At 34.6% G+C, this 15,120-nt stretch overlaps 1 protein-coding gene across 1 annotated transcript; it reads right to left on the bottom strand.

Annotated features, from left to right (window-relative positions):
• Nucleotides 1-7,651: 7,651 nt before the first annotated feature.
• LOC144838255 (carboxypeptidase D-like) lies at nucleotides 7,652-14,106 on the bottom strand. Its single transcript, XM_078693607.1, has 10 exons — nucleotides 14,081-14,106; nucleotides 13,581-13,732; nucleotides 13,250-13,275; nucleotides 11,508-11,733; nucleotides 10,601-10,809; nucleotides 9,854-10,006; nucleotides 9,018-9,312; nucleotides 8,369-8,508; nucleotides 8,016-8,121; nucleotides 7,652-7,806 (listed from the first exon to the last, which is right to left on the bottom strand). Exons 1-10 carry the CDS (start codon nucleotides 14,104-14,106, stop codon nucleotides 7,652-7,654), a joined length of 1,488 nt encoding a protein of 495 aa, XP_078549733.1.
• Between the last annotated feature and the right edge of the window lie 1,014 nt (nucleotides 14,107-15,120).

Below are 15,120 nucleotides of genomic sequence, written 5' to 3'. Positions count from 1 at the left end.
AACCAGCCTCTTCTATCTGTTGTTTGAATACATCTGAGTCCCAGTAATTTTTTCCAAAAATGATAACATTCCTAAAAAAAAATCCATATGCTGATTAACAATTTACAAGGAATTTCTTCAAGCAAAAGAGCAAGTGAATAAGGATGTTGCATGGCAACAATGCTTATGAGCAACTGAAATCTAACCTCGCACTAAGGCAACTTATGAGGAGATATGTGTAAAAATATTGTACACTGGAAATAAACTTATATTACACAATAATAAGTGTTACTGTACAACAACATAATAACTGAATGCAACAGAGCAGATGAGATTGGATGAGAAAGTTTATAAACGTCTATTGAAATCCAGACTGAGTAGTTCACAAATATGTGATACTACTGTACAGTACATTTAAAATTTGTATTATATTGTACACAATGTGGACTGGTCATTGGAATCACATCTCTGAATTATAACCAAATACACAGAGGAGAAACATGAAAAACATTGAGACATGATTACGCAAGGGTTATGACGAGATTGAGTTGAAATTAATCCAGACATGTCATGAAAAAGAAGTGGATAAAATGGATTGTGAAAGAAAGAAATCAAAAAGTGACTACCATACAGATGGTATATGATAATATATATATACTGGAAGAATGTTAGCTGGAAGTTATCTCTTTCGGACTCCCCAGAAGCATTTGAATAACAGATATTTAGTGGTCAATCGTGTTAAATAACATGCCTCGAAAGTCAAGTCAAAATCATTGTTTAGCTATAACATCAGAGTGACTTAATTTTGGTAAAGTATGATAACACACAAAACAACAGGTTAGTGACAACAGTTTTACCAAAATATAAACAGAAAGAAATGGAATAGAAAAAGAAACAAATATACCATACTCTTTTAAAAGGTTTCAAAAGACCTTTTTATGTTTATCAATATGGAAATTCAGATGAAACATAAAGTGTGCAAAAATTATCCAAATGAGTGATTAAAAATTATTTTTATTATATTTGAATACACCATTTCTCAAAAATATCCTATTTTACATTTTACAAATATCATATCTCGTGGGCTCATGATTTACAAATAAAAAAAAGTTATATTTAATTTAATGACTAAACAACTTTTCCCTGTTCTTCTGTACTTTCTCTTTTTTGGACCCATTTATTATATTCATAGCTGAGCTTGGTATTTGGCGATAGTTTGATTTGCACATGTGGTTCAGTCCTACCTACTGTACACAGAGAAAATTGTATTGTATTTCCGCTGCTTGTGACTTTATTTTCAAAGCACAGTCATGTAGTTCTTTCTGCAGTTTTTCAGCCACTTTTGATTGGATGCAGTAAAAAAAAGTGAATCCGTTTGCAGATGCAGCATCTATCTAGTTGCTCATTCATAGGGCCTGTTTCTGCTGCAACTGCTTAAAATATGGTATAAAAATACAGTATAAAATACGGTATATTCTATACCATATTTTTTAGTACCCCGTTTCTGCTAAAAAAATACTTGGGTGGTCGTGTTAAAATTCTTCCTTTTACCTAAACTGTACGTGAGCCGGAAGTCTGTGTTTGACCCAAGTATACTGAGCGTGCACACTGTAACTCCACTCTCGTGGAATTTCCCACTCGAAATCTCGATCTCCACATATTTTCCGCTTTCCACTTAGTTATTTTTTTGCAATGTTGTACGGCTTTCGCAGGCTCTTCAGCTTTGAGTTTACTTGTTTTAGAGACCTATTCCGTAATTCTGCTTTATTTTTAGTTTTACACCTCACTTTCTACTACTTTGTACCTGGTTCTGATCCATTAGGTAATGAGGGGCAGCTACTGTATGGCCCGATCTTCTAATATTCTGTCCAAAACCTCGTAATGGGGACAAGCAATTCTGTCCCTCCCAGACTCCGAGTTATTTTTTTTGCCATGTTGTACTGCTTTCGCAGGCTCTTAGCTTTGAGTTTACTTGCTTTGGAGACAAGTCTATTCAATAATCCTGCTTTATTTTGTTAGAAATGTCTTTATAAAGGTGGTTGTCCCTTTTATTGCCTTTTAGTTGTCCGGAAATTTTAACTTCCCCTCACAAATTTATAGTAAATACCATAACGTCTTCGCTCCACATTTTCGCCGAATAAACCTATATACTATACATAAAATCAAATCACAACACGATGTTGACCTCATGTCACAGGTAAAAAAATATAGGGCATTTTTTATTGGCAGCAGAAAAGGGTACAGAAAATACGGTAAAGATTTGTAAATACTGTATTTTATCCACAAATTTGGTGGGGAAAATATGTATACAAAATACGGTATTTTTTTGTGACCGCCATTTCCGCTTCCAGAAATATACCGTATATATATACGCTATTAAAAAAATACCGTATTAAATACGGTAGTTACTTGGCATTAGAAACTGGGATTTGAAACTCAAGTCAATGGCTAATGAATACATCGATGTGTCATAGCTTTTAGCATCATCCTCGTATGTCTCTCCATTGCCTGTCTCTTCTTTCCTCTGTTATATCGATTTCAAATTATTTTAAAAATTGATGATACTAATACTAATAGCCTCTAAAAACTGCTTCATCATTTTATTGAAAAGACTAAATTCAGTTTTGCTTGGGTTACTGTAAAGATTGATTGTCTCTGTGATCTTTCAATGACAATTTTCTGGAAAGACCCAATTCCATCAAAGCTAACATCTTTCACTGAACAAGTCTTTGCATTTCCGTTCTGACAGTTTTTATTACGGTCAGAATTTATTAGATGTTGAATTCATGCAGATCAACCACAATTGGTGTAACGAAAAAACCAATGTGTTCTGTTGAACACATCCATCATTTCCTGATGACTGGAGGATCAACTTCTACGACTGGAGGATCAACTCCGACGACTGGAGGATCAACTCCAACGACTGGAGGATCAACTCCGACGACTGGAGGATAATAATAAGTAGATAATAAGAAGTCCTCAATCGTATCATTCGTCTTCTGGGATTGTTCATAAATTGTTATTTAATAATAAGAAATGTTCAAATAAATTGTGAATGTTTTATTTTTTTTCCATTTTCCACTACCGAGTCTACCATCAGTTGCCTTTATGCTGTATGCAGTTACCTCTGTTCCACTCTTTATTAGCTTGCAGTAAGTCTATAAAAATATTAAAGTTCTCGCCTAACAGTTAACCTCCTAGAAGAAAACACAACCTCTAAAACTTCCTGGTCTAGGCAAATTTTCTTAAAACATTCTGTTAATGCAATACATTCCAGGTCATTTACTCTCTTCCTTGTAAATTCACCTGCCGCGTGACAACAGCAACATTCCTACAGCATATGCCTACAATTGCCACAATGGCACCATTCGGTTGTATCCAACCTGCTAGGCCTTGGTGGCTACAGCTTAGCCTGTTGTTGATGTTCTTTTTTTAAAGTACTATCTGCAGAACGAACAGTGTACGGTTCAAATGCATAATCATTTCCTACTCTGTAACACAGGGTCATATCGCCACAGCTTCTTTCTGCTACACCACGCGCTTATAATAAATGAAACTTTTATTGTTTAAGGGACAAACAATTATATTTCATATTTTTTTAACCCTTTAACATTGTTTACAGTTTATGAAATATATGGTTAAAAAATTGTGTACTTATTGGGACTAAAACCCTATTGTTGCCGGAGCATGAAAGCAGCTCATAGCCACCACCTTCTGTAAGCTTTGGAAAAACCTCCATCATTACTTCCTTCAGCTTGGATGGTGACATATTAGAATGCTTGATTGACATAACCTTTTCACCAAGATCAGCATCTGCCAACGCCTGCTTTTCGGCCATGGTTGGCGCATGTTCCATTTCAGGATTTGCCAAACAGATTACCTTTGGTCCATGAGGTGTCACCATAACTTTGTGCTTTTCTTTTTTTACCAAAACCTTGGTTTTTTGTTTCCCGATTGCCTATTATTGCAGATAACAGGGTGCCTAGGAAAAATACGAGTATTTACTATCAAAGTGAAATAAACATACATGCTAGGTCTAATGTTAATTGCAATATCTGTGCATTAGGTTGTCCAAAGTCAATTTTGCATGTGACAAACAGTATGGTTGGTCTCAATGGATTTAAAGCTATAGAGACCTGTACCACTCTCTCCTTTCCTGACACACCCTACATCTTTGTGTAATTGTAATTATTTATTCTGTCTAAGTTTGACTGGTGACATGTTCATCCCATCCGCTTAGACCGTGGTGCCTTTCTCTTTAATCTGCTTGCCAGTTTCCATTGTTACGGTGGTGGTGATCATTTCTTCATTCTCTTTAAGAAAGTTGTGTAAAATTAAATTTCAAAATCAGTTTTCTGCAATTCTGGTCTTCCAGACCTTCACAGAAATTTTCGAAGTTTTAATTACAACTCTTTATTTCAAGTTTTAATTACAATTCTTTATTTCAAGTTTTAATTCCAACTCCTACATTTTCATAAAAATCTAGATTATAAAGTACACCTTCTCCCTGTAATCTTAAGGCAGATGATGACTAGTGCCACTTTTATTTTACTCACATCTTCTTCAAGTCGGATACTTCTAGCATGAATTTCCTCTATCCTTTCCTGTGACATTCCACACTTGATTTGTCATTGCTGTGTGAAAAGTTTATTGTTGGCAATTCTGTAAATGTTGTTATTGGGATGCTGGTGGTTCGGCTAATTTGATGGCTTGTTCAGAGCCTAAACCTGTCCATTTGTGTTGCTGCATCCTTTTTTTCCTGTTGTAACATACAACAATCACAACATGTCTATCTATGATCCGAATTTGGCTGTATGCCCCGGACTCTCCATTCTGGTATCCCCACCTAAAAAGAACATTTGTCATTACTGTAGTTTTAGATATTCTTAAAGTTTCCAAACATTCACAATACTTGGCTGCAGATATTGTTCTTGATGGCGATAATATGTCCGTTCCGATATTGCACATACCCTACATCTTTGTGTAATTGTAACACAGGTCCCTGTTAGTGGCAAGCAGTGCATGTACCAAACAAACCTAGCAGCTGAGATTCGAAGACAATGTACTTTCGTTTGTCTACAGGACCCATGGATTTAGATGTATCACTGTCACCAGGGGCGGATTCTTTCGGGTCTCATCATTCGGAATATAATATAAAGTCATTCTATAGTAATTGTTAAATGTCTGAAAGAAATGAATATACATATATATTTGGAGAAATGAAAAAAAATAATTAAAATTAAACCCGATAATTTAATAATTATATTGCATTATTTTTGAATGGCAGTCACATATAGTGCAGTCATTTAATTTTGTTTGTAAATGGAATGTCCAAAGCTTATTATAAAACTTAACTTAATGTTATTATACATACCTCTACAGACATTGACGTTGTCGACTCTATCCGCTTGACATTTTTATATTCGGTTACCAAAACGATACTCGCTTGTATCTTTTGGTCCATGACCAGCTCTATGGACGTGTGGGTTCCCCACAAAGATAGACCCACCGTGTTTGTCCCATCTGTTAGTTGGATGTCAATTATCAATGTTATTGATTATAAATTGAAGTGGTATAATAAACACAATCTTCATGGTAGACCATGCAAGCGATTGATTTTGCACAACCAAACTGATTCACGGTCTTGTTGAATGGCATTCCAGTGGATAGTCTGTGCAACGTCATTGCTACTCTCTATTCTGCAGAAAATGTGGAACCGTTGTTGTTGGATCAATATAGTTTCCATTTTTACGGTGGTGGTGATCTTTCTTTCATTCTCTTTAAGGAACCTTTGAGAATAAAAACCTTACTTTGTTAGAAGGTGAAGATTGCAGTTCAACTGGTTAATTTCAGTCTCCCACCTCTCTTCTTTGATCGTAGTATTGTTTAAATAGAGTTTCATTTGGTGGCAAATGACCAGTCATTAGCGTTAGTTGATTAATGCAGGTATTACTAACCGGATACCAACTGTGCTGCATTTCTATATCATGTGGGAGATTTCTTTCTTTTTACCTCTTGCCATCGGACGTGCTGGACACTCCAACTTTAATTACATTTCAACTTTATATATTTTTACATTTTTATATTATATATGGTATACTAAAAGAGTACTAAATTTAAAGTACAAGCTTCTGGGGTATTGTCCTGGCTATGCACCTACCACAATGTCTAATCCAGCTTTCAATGTCTGCACTCATTCGGGGCCTGTCTCTTGCCAACGCCAGCGCTCGCTCAACACCAAGATGACCTAATTCGTTGTGAAGTCCCTTTATAGCTGGATTGGTTGTACATCTGTATAAAATAGCATTACGAAGTTGAAGCTTTCCAAACTCTCTAAGAATAAGTCATTCATCGGGTAACCCTATCGAGGAGTCTGGTTTCTTACCCATTTTGACATAATTTATGACTTGGTTGATGATTGGATCTTTCTGCTGTATGTTCGTCCAATCAATATATAAGTGGAATAGTGTCGGATGAATTGACAGATGGAGTGTTGATGGATACACCATATTGTAGGAAAAGAGCGCTCATCATACAGTATCACGAGAACACAGCTTTACCTTTTAACCTAGCCTCAAGATTCTTGTTGTTCTTCATACTGTCGGTTGGGTTTGATGTCATGAGGTCTGCAGGACAGAGCATTGGCGTCAATGTTTAATTTACCTGGTTTGTAGTGAATAGAAAGTACATATGTGAGAGGGTTACTATCAGTCATCACTCGTGTACCACAGGCCATGTATAGGTAATCTTTAAATTTATCTGTAACCGCCCACTTTAAAGCGAGAAATTCAAGTTACACTTTGTCCACAACAATCTTATGAATAAATCGACCACGTACATAAGACCAAGATCCAAATGAAATGATCCAGTGACGCACGAGACATCTTGTTGTGTATTGTGATGGCTTCCAACTCAACCCATGCCTGCAGAATATACGATAGTATAGTAACATTAATAAATATCGACCGCGTATCTATATGATTATGCAATTTTAATTACCGTTTCGTACTAACGTCGTACCGCAAACGTGTATATATTGGGCTAAAATAACTGATGGTAGAATTCTTCACTTCGAGGGGAAACCCCTATTAAGGGGAAAATTTGTTGGTTCTTAAAAGTGTCCCCTTAATAGATGTTCTACTTAAACATGGTCGGTAGAGAATCATTGTAAACGTGAAAATGTAGTAAAGCATTCAATTGACTTGGAATATGAGTGATGTGGGTCAAAGGGTAAAATATTACGTAATAAAGACAACCATCCTTACCTATCCTCATCTAATACAAACATCCTCATATCACAACAAATATTGTTTTGTGAAAATAGCAATCACATCAAATAAATAGGAAAGGTATATTGCATTAAAGACCAGTGTAATACAGATCAAACCAGAAATCCCCCTCCCCGAAAAGAAGAACGCAACATTTTGTGTCGGGAATTCCGTTTATAAATTTATTATTAAAATCAAATCAGAACACGTACAGACTTTGTTTTATAAAAATGTACATAACACACACGTTATTTATTCATATCATACAATTTAGACAAGATGGTTCATAAAAAATATTTAGAAATGTAGCTAGGAAACTATAATAATATACTTTGGAAATATATAATATTGACATACATCTTATGTTAAGGTACAAATATAATACAATTTTTAAAAACTATTTGTTATGGTACCTCTCGTCGACTGAGTACAAAGTTTAGAGGCGTCACCGAGTTTTCTACTACTTCAACCACGAAACCTTTGCTGAAATATCCTTCCACCGATACTGTTATTGTGTAGGTACCTGGTAACAATAAACGCCAATATTCACCGTCTTTTGCTAAAGAAAAAGTATATAGATATTAAATCATAGATAATATAAATATGGTTCATTTTAACATATTCTTATTCATACGTAACAACATGGAAATGTTGAATGTTTAAAATGGTTGATCAAAATATATGGGTAAATTATTTCTAACCATTCACCAATGGTGGCGAATTTAAACAAAATTTGTTTCAATTAAAGCAAAAATCAATTCAACTTACTTGAGGTGACGTCATGATTGATTCCTGGTCCTCCTACATGTACTACCGCTCCTTTGATAGGCATATCGTCAGTGCTTGCTATAATACCCTTTACTCCCATATGAATCTGAAATGTTAAAAATAAATATGTACATAATATTACATACTTTTTATTTTAGTGTATGTGATATCACATGTGCCAGAAAGGAATACACACACCGCTATCATCATCATCATGATGATCTTTAACCGTAGCAGTAATATACAGTAATATAAAGTTACTTTGTTGTAACCAAGTCCGACTGATGACATCATGAACCACTAATGAATGGTAAAGAATTAACCGTGGAAATGTTCCACTACAATTGACTTACCTGGTACATGTACTGAATGAGCGCATCTTTGTTGTCAACCCATTCCTTTTCTAATCCCGATTCTGACGAGAATTTAATGCAATCTAACTCGAGCGTTATATCAAAACAATTCGTGTGCAGATAATCATAATCTTGAAGGCCTTTAAAGGAAATACACAAAATAAATATTGTTTATCATCATGGTTTTGTTTGTTGAATTACCTAAAATCGTGTCCGGTATTACTGCATTGGCTCTCACCAAAACTAACGTTACAAGAAGACGTATTGAGATGATGCTATGCCAAAATCTTGACATCGTTGTACCAATGTACATCCGGATGTAGGCCTACACCACATTTTTTGATAAAACTGAGGAAAAAGTAAACTAAACCACTAAACCGCCAAGTTTGCCATGATGTCATGAGTAGGATTCCCATCAGAATCGACTTTGTTCTTTATGCCTAATTATCTATCTGAACAGTTTGTAGAACCACGTCAGAGTTGGGCAAACATCATCTCCCTGACGTGAAACTAGTCTGTTACTAGGCCTAGTTCATATTAGTAGGAAACACTAGGCCTAGTTCATATATTAGTAGGCCTAACCATTATCATATTTAATGTGCTTAAGGAGGTTACAACATTATTATATGTTTAAATAATAAGAACTCACCTCCTTTGACCGTATACCAACTCGCACCATTGGTTATACCATCTTCAAATGTACGACTGTATATTGAGCATGCGCGTGTTCTAGTTGACATAGTAGCGTGAGATTGCGAATATGTTCGTGCAAGATGTCTAAAGAGAGAGTCGTCTGGACTCATTGTATAAGATGGTCGCCCGTTAAAGGATCTTACGTCATCAAATGGATAATTTGCTACCAAATCGCCATCGTGCATGTTGGCAGATAGCACAAAAGGGTATTCCTCAACCCATTCAATGTAAGCTTGTACTTCGGGTTCAGGCTGTTGAAAAATAGTAAAAACAAATAGTTATACATTTCTAAGTTCAAAACATTTGCTACATTAAACATAACTTGTGTGGCACTGATAATTAACACAAAGCATAAACAGTAACTTCAAACAGGATAATTACACAATCAAACGTTATGTAATGTGCTGATAAATGAACACGATGATGTCATATCACTACCATATTTGGGCACATCACAGTTTTTGTTTTTGTTAAACTGGTTTGATAGTGTAGACAGAGCTTAAAATCATAACATCATAACAACGTCCGTTCCCAATTACATGCATGTCAACTATTGCGATAATTTTCCAAATTCAATAAGATAGATAGTAGAGAAAGCTTGATAATAACTAGGCCTAAGGGTCCGTTCAGGCTTAGTTATTTACCCGGGTAGCAAGCTGGTTTCACGGGCACAGTTATCGCTAACTTTGGTGGGTAGGAAACCAACTTAACCTGGCAAAACAACTAAGCCGAAACGAGTCCTAAGTTGCGTGTGCTTGCATACAAATCATTAAAAAAACAAAATTAATTTACCACATAATTCGTCGTATCTTTGCCGTACCCCAGATGATGATTTTTGCCACCAATAATTTCATTTCGATACATAATTGTATTTAGCCGCGGAAAGTTCCTGTTTAAATCAACAGAATGCAAATTCTCACGACCATAGGCATCAATAACCATATCCTGAAATTAAAACATTAAATATCATAGACAATATTTAATAATTTAGTCGACCTTGAGAGTTATGATTTTGGTGCAAACGTTAGGTACAAAAAGTTCTTATTCTGGCTTAGTTTCAATCTAGTCCACTGATGCATGGTATAGTTACATGAACAAGTCGCTATATCATTTTATTTCTTGCAAACAGATTTAATATATTTGTCATGGGGATTGGTTTTAAAGTACCTAACATCAAGATCACTCATCATCACACTTCATCTGTACGCGCGTTTGTTACATGTTTTTTCATACACACATCACGCATCCGCAACCAACCAAATTTCATTTGTACCTCGTTGTTAAAATGACAATAAATAATATCGTATTGTATCGTAATTGTTGGGTCGGTTGCAGTATCTATTTAATAATTTATTAGAAGAGAACATTCCTCAAACCAAATGAAGATTTTTTTAGGCCTACGCGGTTGAGCATTTTGTAAAGGGTCTCAGAACTAAAGAAAAAATACATGTTCTTGGTAAGATCCACGTAATTGCTAAATAAATGTACATTGAATTTATGATCATTTAGATGATAATACCGGTGATTATTATTTCTTACGAATTCTTTGTAGAACTGGAAGGCCTTCTCGAAGCCATCAGGGTTGAGACTTGGAAGCAGGTGGATCCGGGTGTGGTCGACAAGATACCTAATAGTGGCATTACCAGCATGATACCCATTGCAAAGGTACTCAGCTAACTTTAAGATCAACTCGCGTCCAGTTACCTCGTCTCCGTGCATGTTAGCAATATACTTAAATTCTGGTTCAACTGTCAACAAATAAATTGATAAGTTATAAGTACAGAGTCATAAGATTTTATTATAATTTGTTGAATGAAACGTTACTAGTTATATTGAATATAAGTTAAATATTAACATCTTAAATTTATTATACACATTAACAAACAATGGTAAGTAAAAGTACATCCGCTGAATATGTCGTTTATTGTACCCTGCACTTATGGCAAACACTGATAGGCCTACTCTGTCTTGAATACTGTATATTATACATAGGCAGTCGTCTTAAAATTAATTAAAGTAAATATGGTATAACTGGATATTATAATGAATTTATAGATTTTTGCTATTCTTAAAATCCAAATAACGTTTTACGTCTAGGACAAAAATTGTTAATAAGACTACTAAAAAGATACTAAAAAATCTGTATTATTTTAAGTTATATACAGTAGAAAAATGATTAAGGTGATCGAATAAAGTGTTCCTTTAATGGTTTGGCAGCAGTTTTAAAACACGTCATATTCCTCTCGTTGTTATGAAATTATCCCATTATCCCATCATAATACACATTTATGTATTCACAATTCACAATTACATTTACAATATTTAATAGTATACCAAAAGAAGCGAGCGCTTGTCAGTTTGGTAACCATTATTTAAATGCATTTAAATAGGAGTCTCCACTGAGGAGTGTCTTAAAATAGTTTGAAAAAATTGTAAAATAACGTACGAATCTCGTGTACACCAACATTGTTGCTTATTTCCAATGCGTACAACTGTCTTCCGTCAACACTTTGTCCGATACTGTACATCTTGGTAATATTAGGATAAGCTGTCGTGAGATTCTGGAAAAAGATTCTGATATCGTTTGAATCATGATAACGGAATTCATGGAATGACGTACGATCTGCAAGAACAAATGAAATAATAATAATTACATTAAAGATGAAGATTAACTAAATTAGACTTTGAATAGGTTATTTTGTAGTTTTAATAAAGTTAATTCCTTCCGTGAAAAAAAAAACAAAACAAAACATTTTTCTCATATAAAATGACCAAATTAATGGTCAAATTCAACCAAAAACCCATTGGCTGTCAGCCAATTTGCTTTAAATTACAGTTTTTCAGGTAAATAATTTTTTTGTTCGATTCCATTTTTGTTCAAAGTGGATAACTAGTATGTGACAATAAAATGACATATTCAACAAAAACAATTTAAAAAATTATTTTTTCAGGGGGACACTACATCTTTACATTATACAGTATATAAGAAATCCAGCAATAAAACAATAAAATCCATCTTTAGGGACACGCCTATTCGGGAACGCCCCTATTAAGTTGGGACACTTTCTCCGTGAAACGAACAGAGAGAAAGACATGGTTAATCACTTTGACAAAAACTTGGAAACTGTTAAGGAGTTCCATGCTGGTTAATATGGTTCTACTGTATACTATATATTCGTTTGTGAGCTTTTTAAACTAATATAATTTAGTGGAGCTTTTTATTTCTGTTAGGCTTAGTTGATTTAAAATAATTTTTAAAAAATAACTGAAAATGTGACTTACTTCTTGTTTTTTCACATATAGCCTCGTCAGACCCATCACTGCAATCTGGTGAACCATCGCATGCTAAGTTTGAGTCGATGCATCTGTTGAGGAAACCATTACGGTTATAAACGTTGAGTGAATTACAAAAACGTAATTAAATTATATTATAACAATGCATGATACTCAGTATTAATATGCTAACTGTAGACTGTGTCCCGGTGGGCATATCTTTTGCAACTACCTTAGGCCTAAAGGCACATAATTTTATTTTTTAATGAAATGAAATGATACAAATAATTGTACTGAGAAAAACTAAAATTAGAAATACTAATTTCAAATCATTTTCATATAGGCGGTACTTTCATTTTTGTATACATGTAGGGCAGGTTATTTCCAACTTCTTTAGGTTATAAATCGAATAGAAATCTTCTTGACTACATGGAGTTTTATTTTTAAGATTTTAAGAGTTTCTTAGAAAACTATTTAACAAAGATGCTACTTCAATCTGAATGCATTGCAGTAAAAAAACAAGGAGGAATACTTGATGGCCCATCAGCATATGGTAGAAACAATGCCCTTCACCAAAGATTTGCTACTTATATTAAATCAACATACAATAAAAAAAAATATGAATTCTATTAGGCCTATAGTTTTTAGTGTTTCTTCCTCTGAATTGTGGCTATCGTTAGACCTATAATTATGCTATTTTACAAATAAAACGTATAATGAATCAGATAAGCACAGTGTTTTATTCGTTGGCAGAGTAAGTTGATAATAAAGCATGGTTCCACTACGCGTCTGTGCTGGCGTGCGTGAATGTGCGTTTTCACAGACGAGTAGCTAAAGAGGTAGAAAACAAGCTTAACCGGAAAAATTAAATTTCCAAACTGCCAAAAATAATGAACCTTACTTTCCGTCACTGACGCATCCGAATTCGCCTTCAAGACAAGCTGTGAAAATAAAAGGAAAGCAGATTATGATTATAAAAATAAATATAGGCCTAATTGTCTGCCAGTGAATATAAAGTTAAAATTGTTTAATTTAAACCAACAAATCCGACCATATCATGAGCACGATTTCATATGTATATTATTTTTGGAAAAACGTATTGATCATATTTTGAAAAAAATGTAGATATATATTTTTCTAGACATTTCATTTGTGATTAAGAAAACAAATTTATCTTCCTAATTTCGTGTAAAAACATTACTATTAACTACTTCCTATGTCTAGATTATAACTGAATTTCACGCACCTCTGAAGCACGATAGGCCCACGTCGTAGGAGTGTTTACAGTCCGTTTCACCCCACACATCATGGCTACAATCATCGATGGTTTCATCAGTTAGATCGCAGCTTAGTTCTCCCAACCAAACCTTCTCTGGAACATTTGTTCGCATACCTCGTCTATGTAGAATTAATAACACAGATTAATTTGTAATTTGATTGAATGTTATCAATTATGATCTCTTGGCAACTGCTAATTCTACAGGCTTCCATCGTTTACACGCGTCTATCTAAGCTCGATTTTTGTCGATTTTGGATATGCTATTCTCTAAGAAATTTTGTAATGTAAACAATTCAGTTGTACCATTTCCCCCGACTGAACCTTAAAACTAGCAGAATGCATAGGGGCCTAATAATAGTACAGTTTAAATCGGAATTGCTGTCAACCACCAACATTTCTTTGTATTTTTACGAAAAGAAATTGTTCTTGTTGTATCTTGTGAATATCTAATTGTAAAACCAACTTACCTGGCTTGTTTTTGTTTACTTAGCATTTGATAAACACCTGGGTACCCCAACTGTCTACAGATTGAAGCAGCCGTTACGGTCGAAAACTGTTTCTTGCAAACTGTCCCCCATTCACCATCATGGTATACCTCAAGGAGTCCTTCCCGTGGAATACGCCCACCGTTCAAACGTATTGTGTTACCTTACAGGAGAAGGAACTGATTGGTTAATTTTATTGATTTTATGTATTTCGGCACATGTGGCCAAGGATTACCAATAGTAAATCACTCTCCTATCAATACCTATGAACCAGTTCACCGGGGTGATCATCTACTCGTCTCGAATAATGAATTCTTTAATGTTCACACGGACAAACTGTATAGCCTAACACTGGACCAACGATTTAAAGTCATTATCCGAGAGAGGACTTGTTCCACCACCCTAATTAGGAGCGAGTAGGCCTCGAACACATGCCGATATTGTTGGCTCTTTAGGTACGGCGCCCTGCCTTAATCAATCGCTCATCCATTGGACTCGCTTAAATAACTATATAAGCATTAGGATTTGTAGGCCTTCATAGCATTGATTGAAACTGCGAGTAGCTAAAAGTATATACTTATTTATTTAATATAAGAGGGCCTATACGCACAGTAATATTAGGAAGATCATACTGCGATATTTTATCATTAGTGTAGGCTGGTATGTCGTCTATAAGAATGTCGTGTATATTTTTTGTTAAAAGCAAACTTAGACTTTATTTCATATCTTGATAATATAAGGAATGAAAAAAAATATGTTGCCATTTTTTTAAAAGACATTTAAAGGCCCAAATTCAAGATGGCCGCCAACATTAAAAAAAACCGCTATTTAGATAAGAATGTCACCAATAAAACAAATTATCAATGTGAATCAAGTCTGTTTTGCTGGTATTATTCATTAAACAATCATTTGTGACTAGGCAAAAGTATAATCTGTCGGCCATATTGGATTTCAAAATGGCCGCCACTAAAAAATTAAATTATTTAAATATTTTTGTTTAATATGTGTCCATATGTGTAAAT

Source organism: Antedon bifida, chromosome 3 (assembly GCF_963402885.1).
Source record: "Antedon bifida chromosome 3, ecAntBifi1.1, whole genome shotgun sequence".
Classification (NCBI taxonomy): Eukaryota; Metazoa; Echinodermata; class Crinoidea; order Comatulida; family Antedonidae; genus Antedon; species Antedon bifida.
Note: the sequence above shows the minus strand (reverse complement) of the source record. Positions and strands in the feature narration are given on the sequence as shown.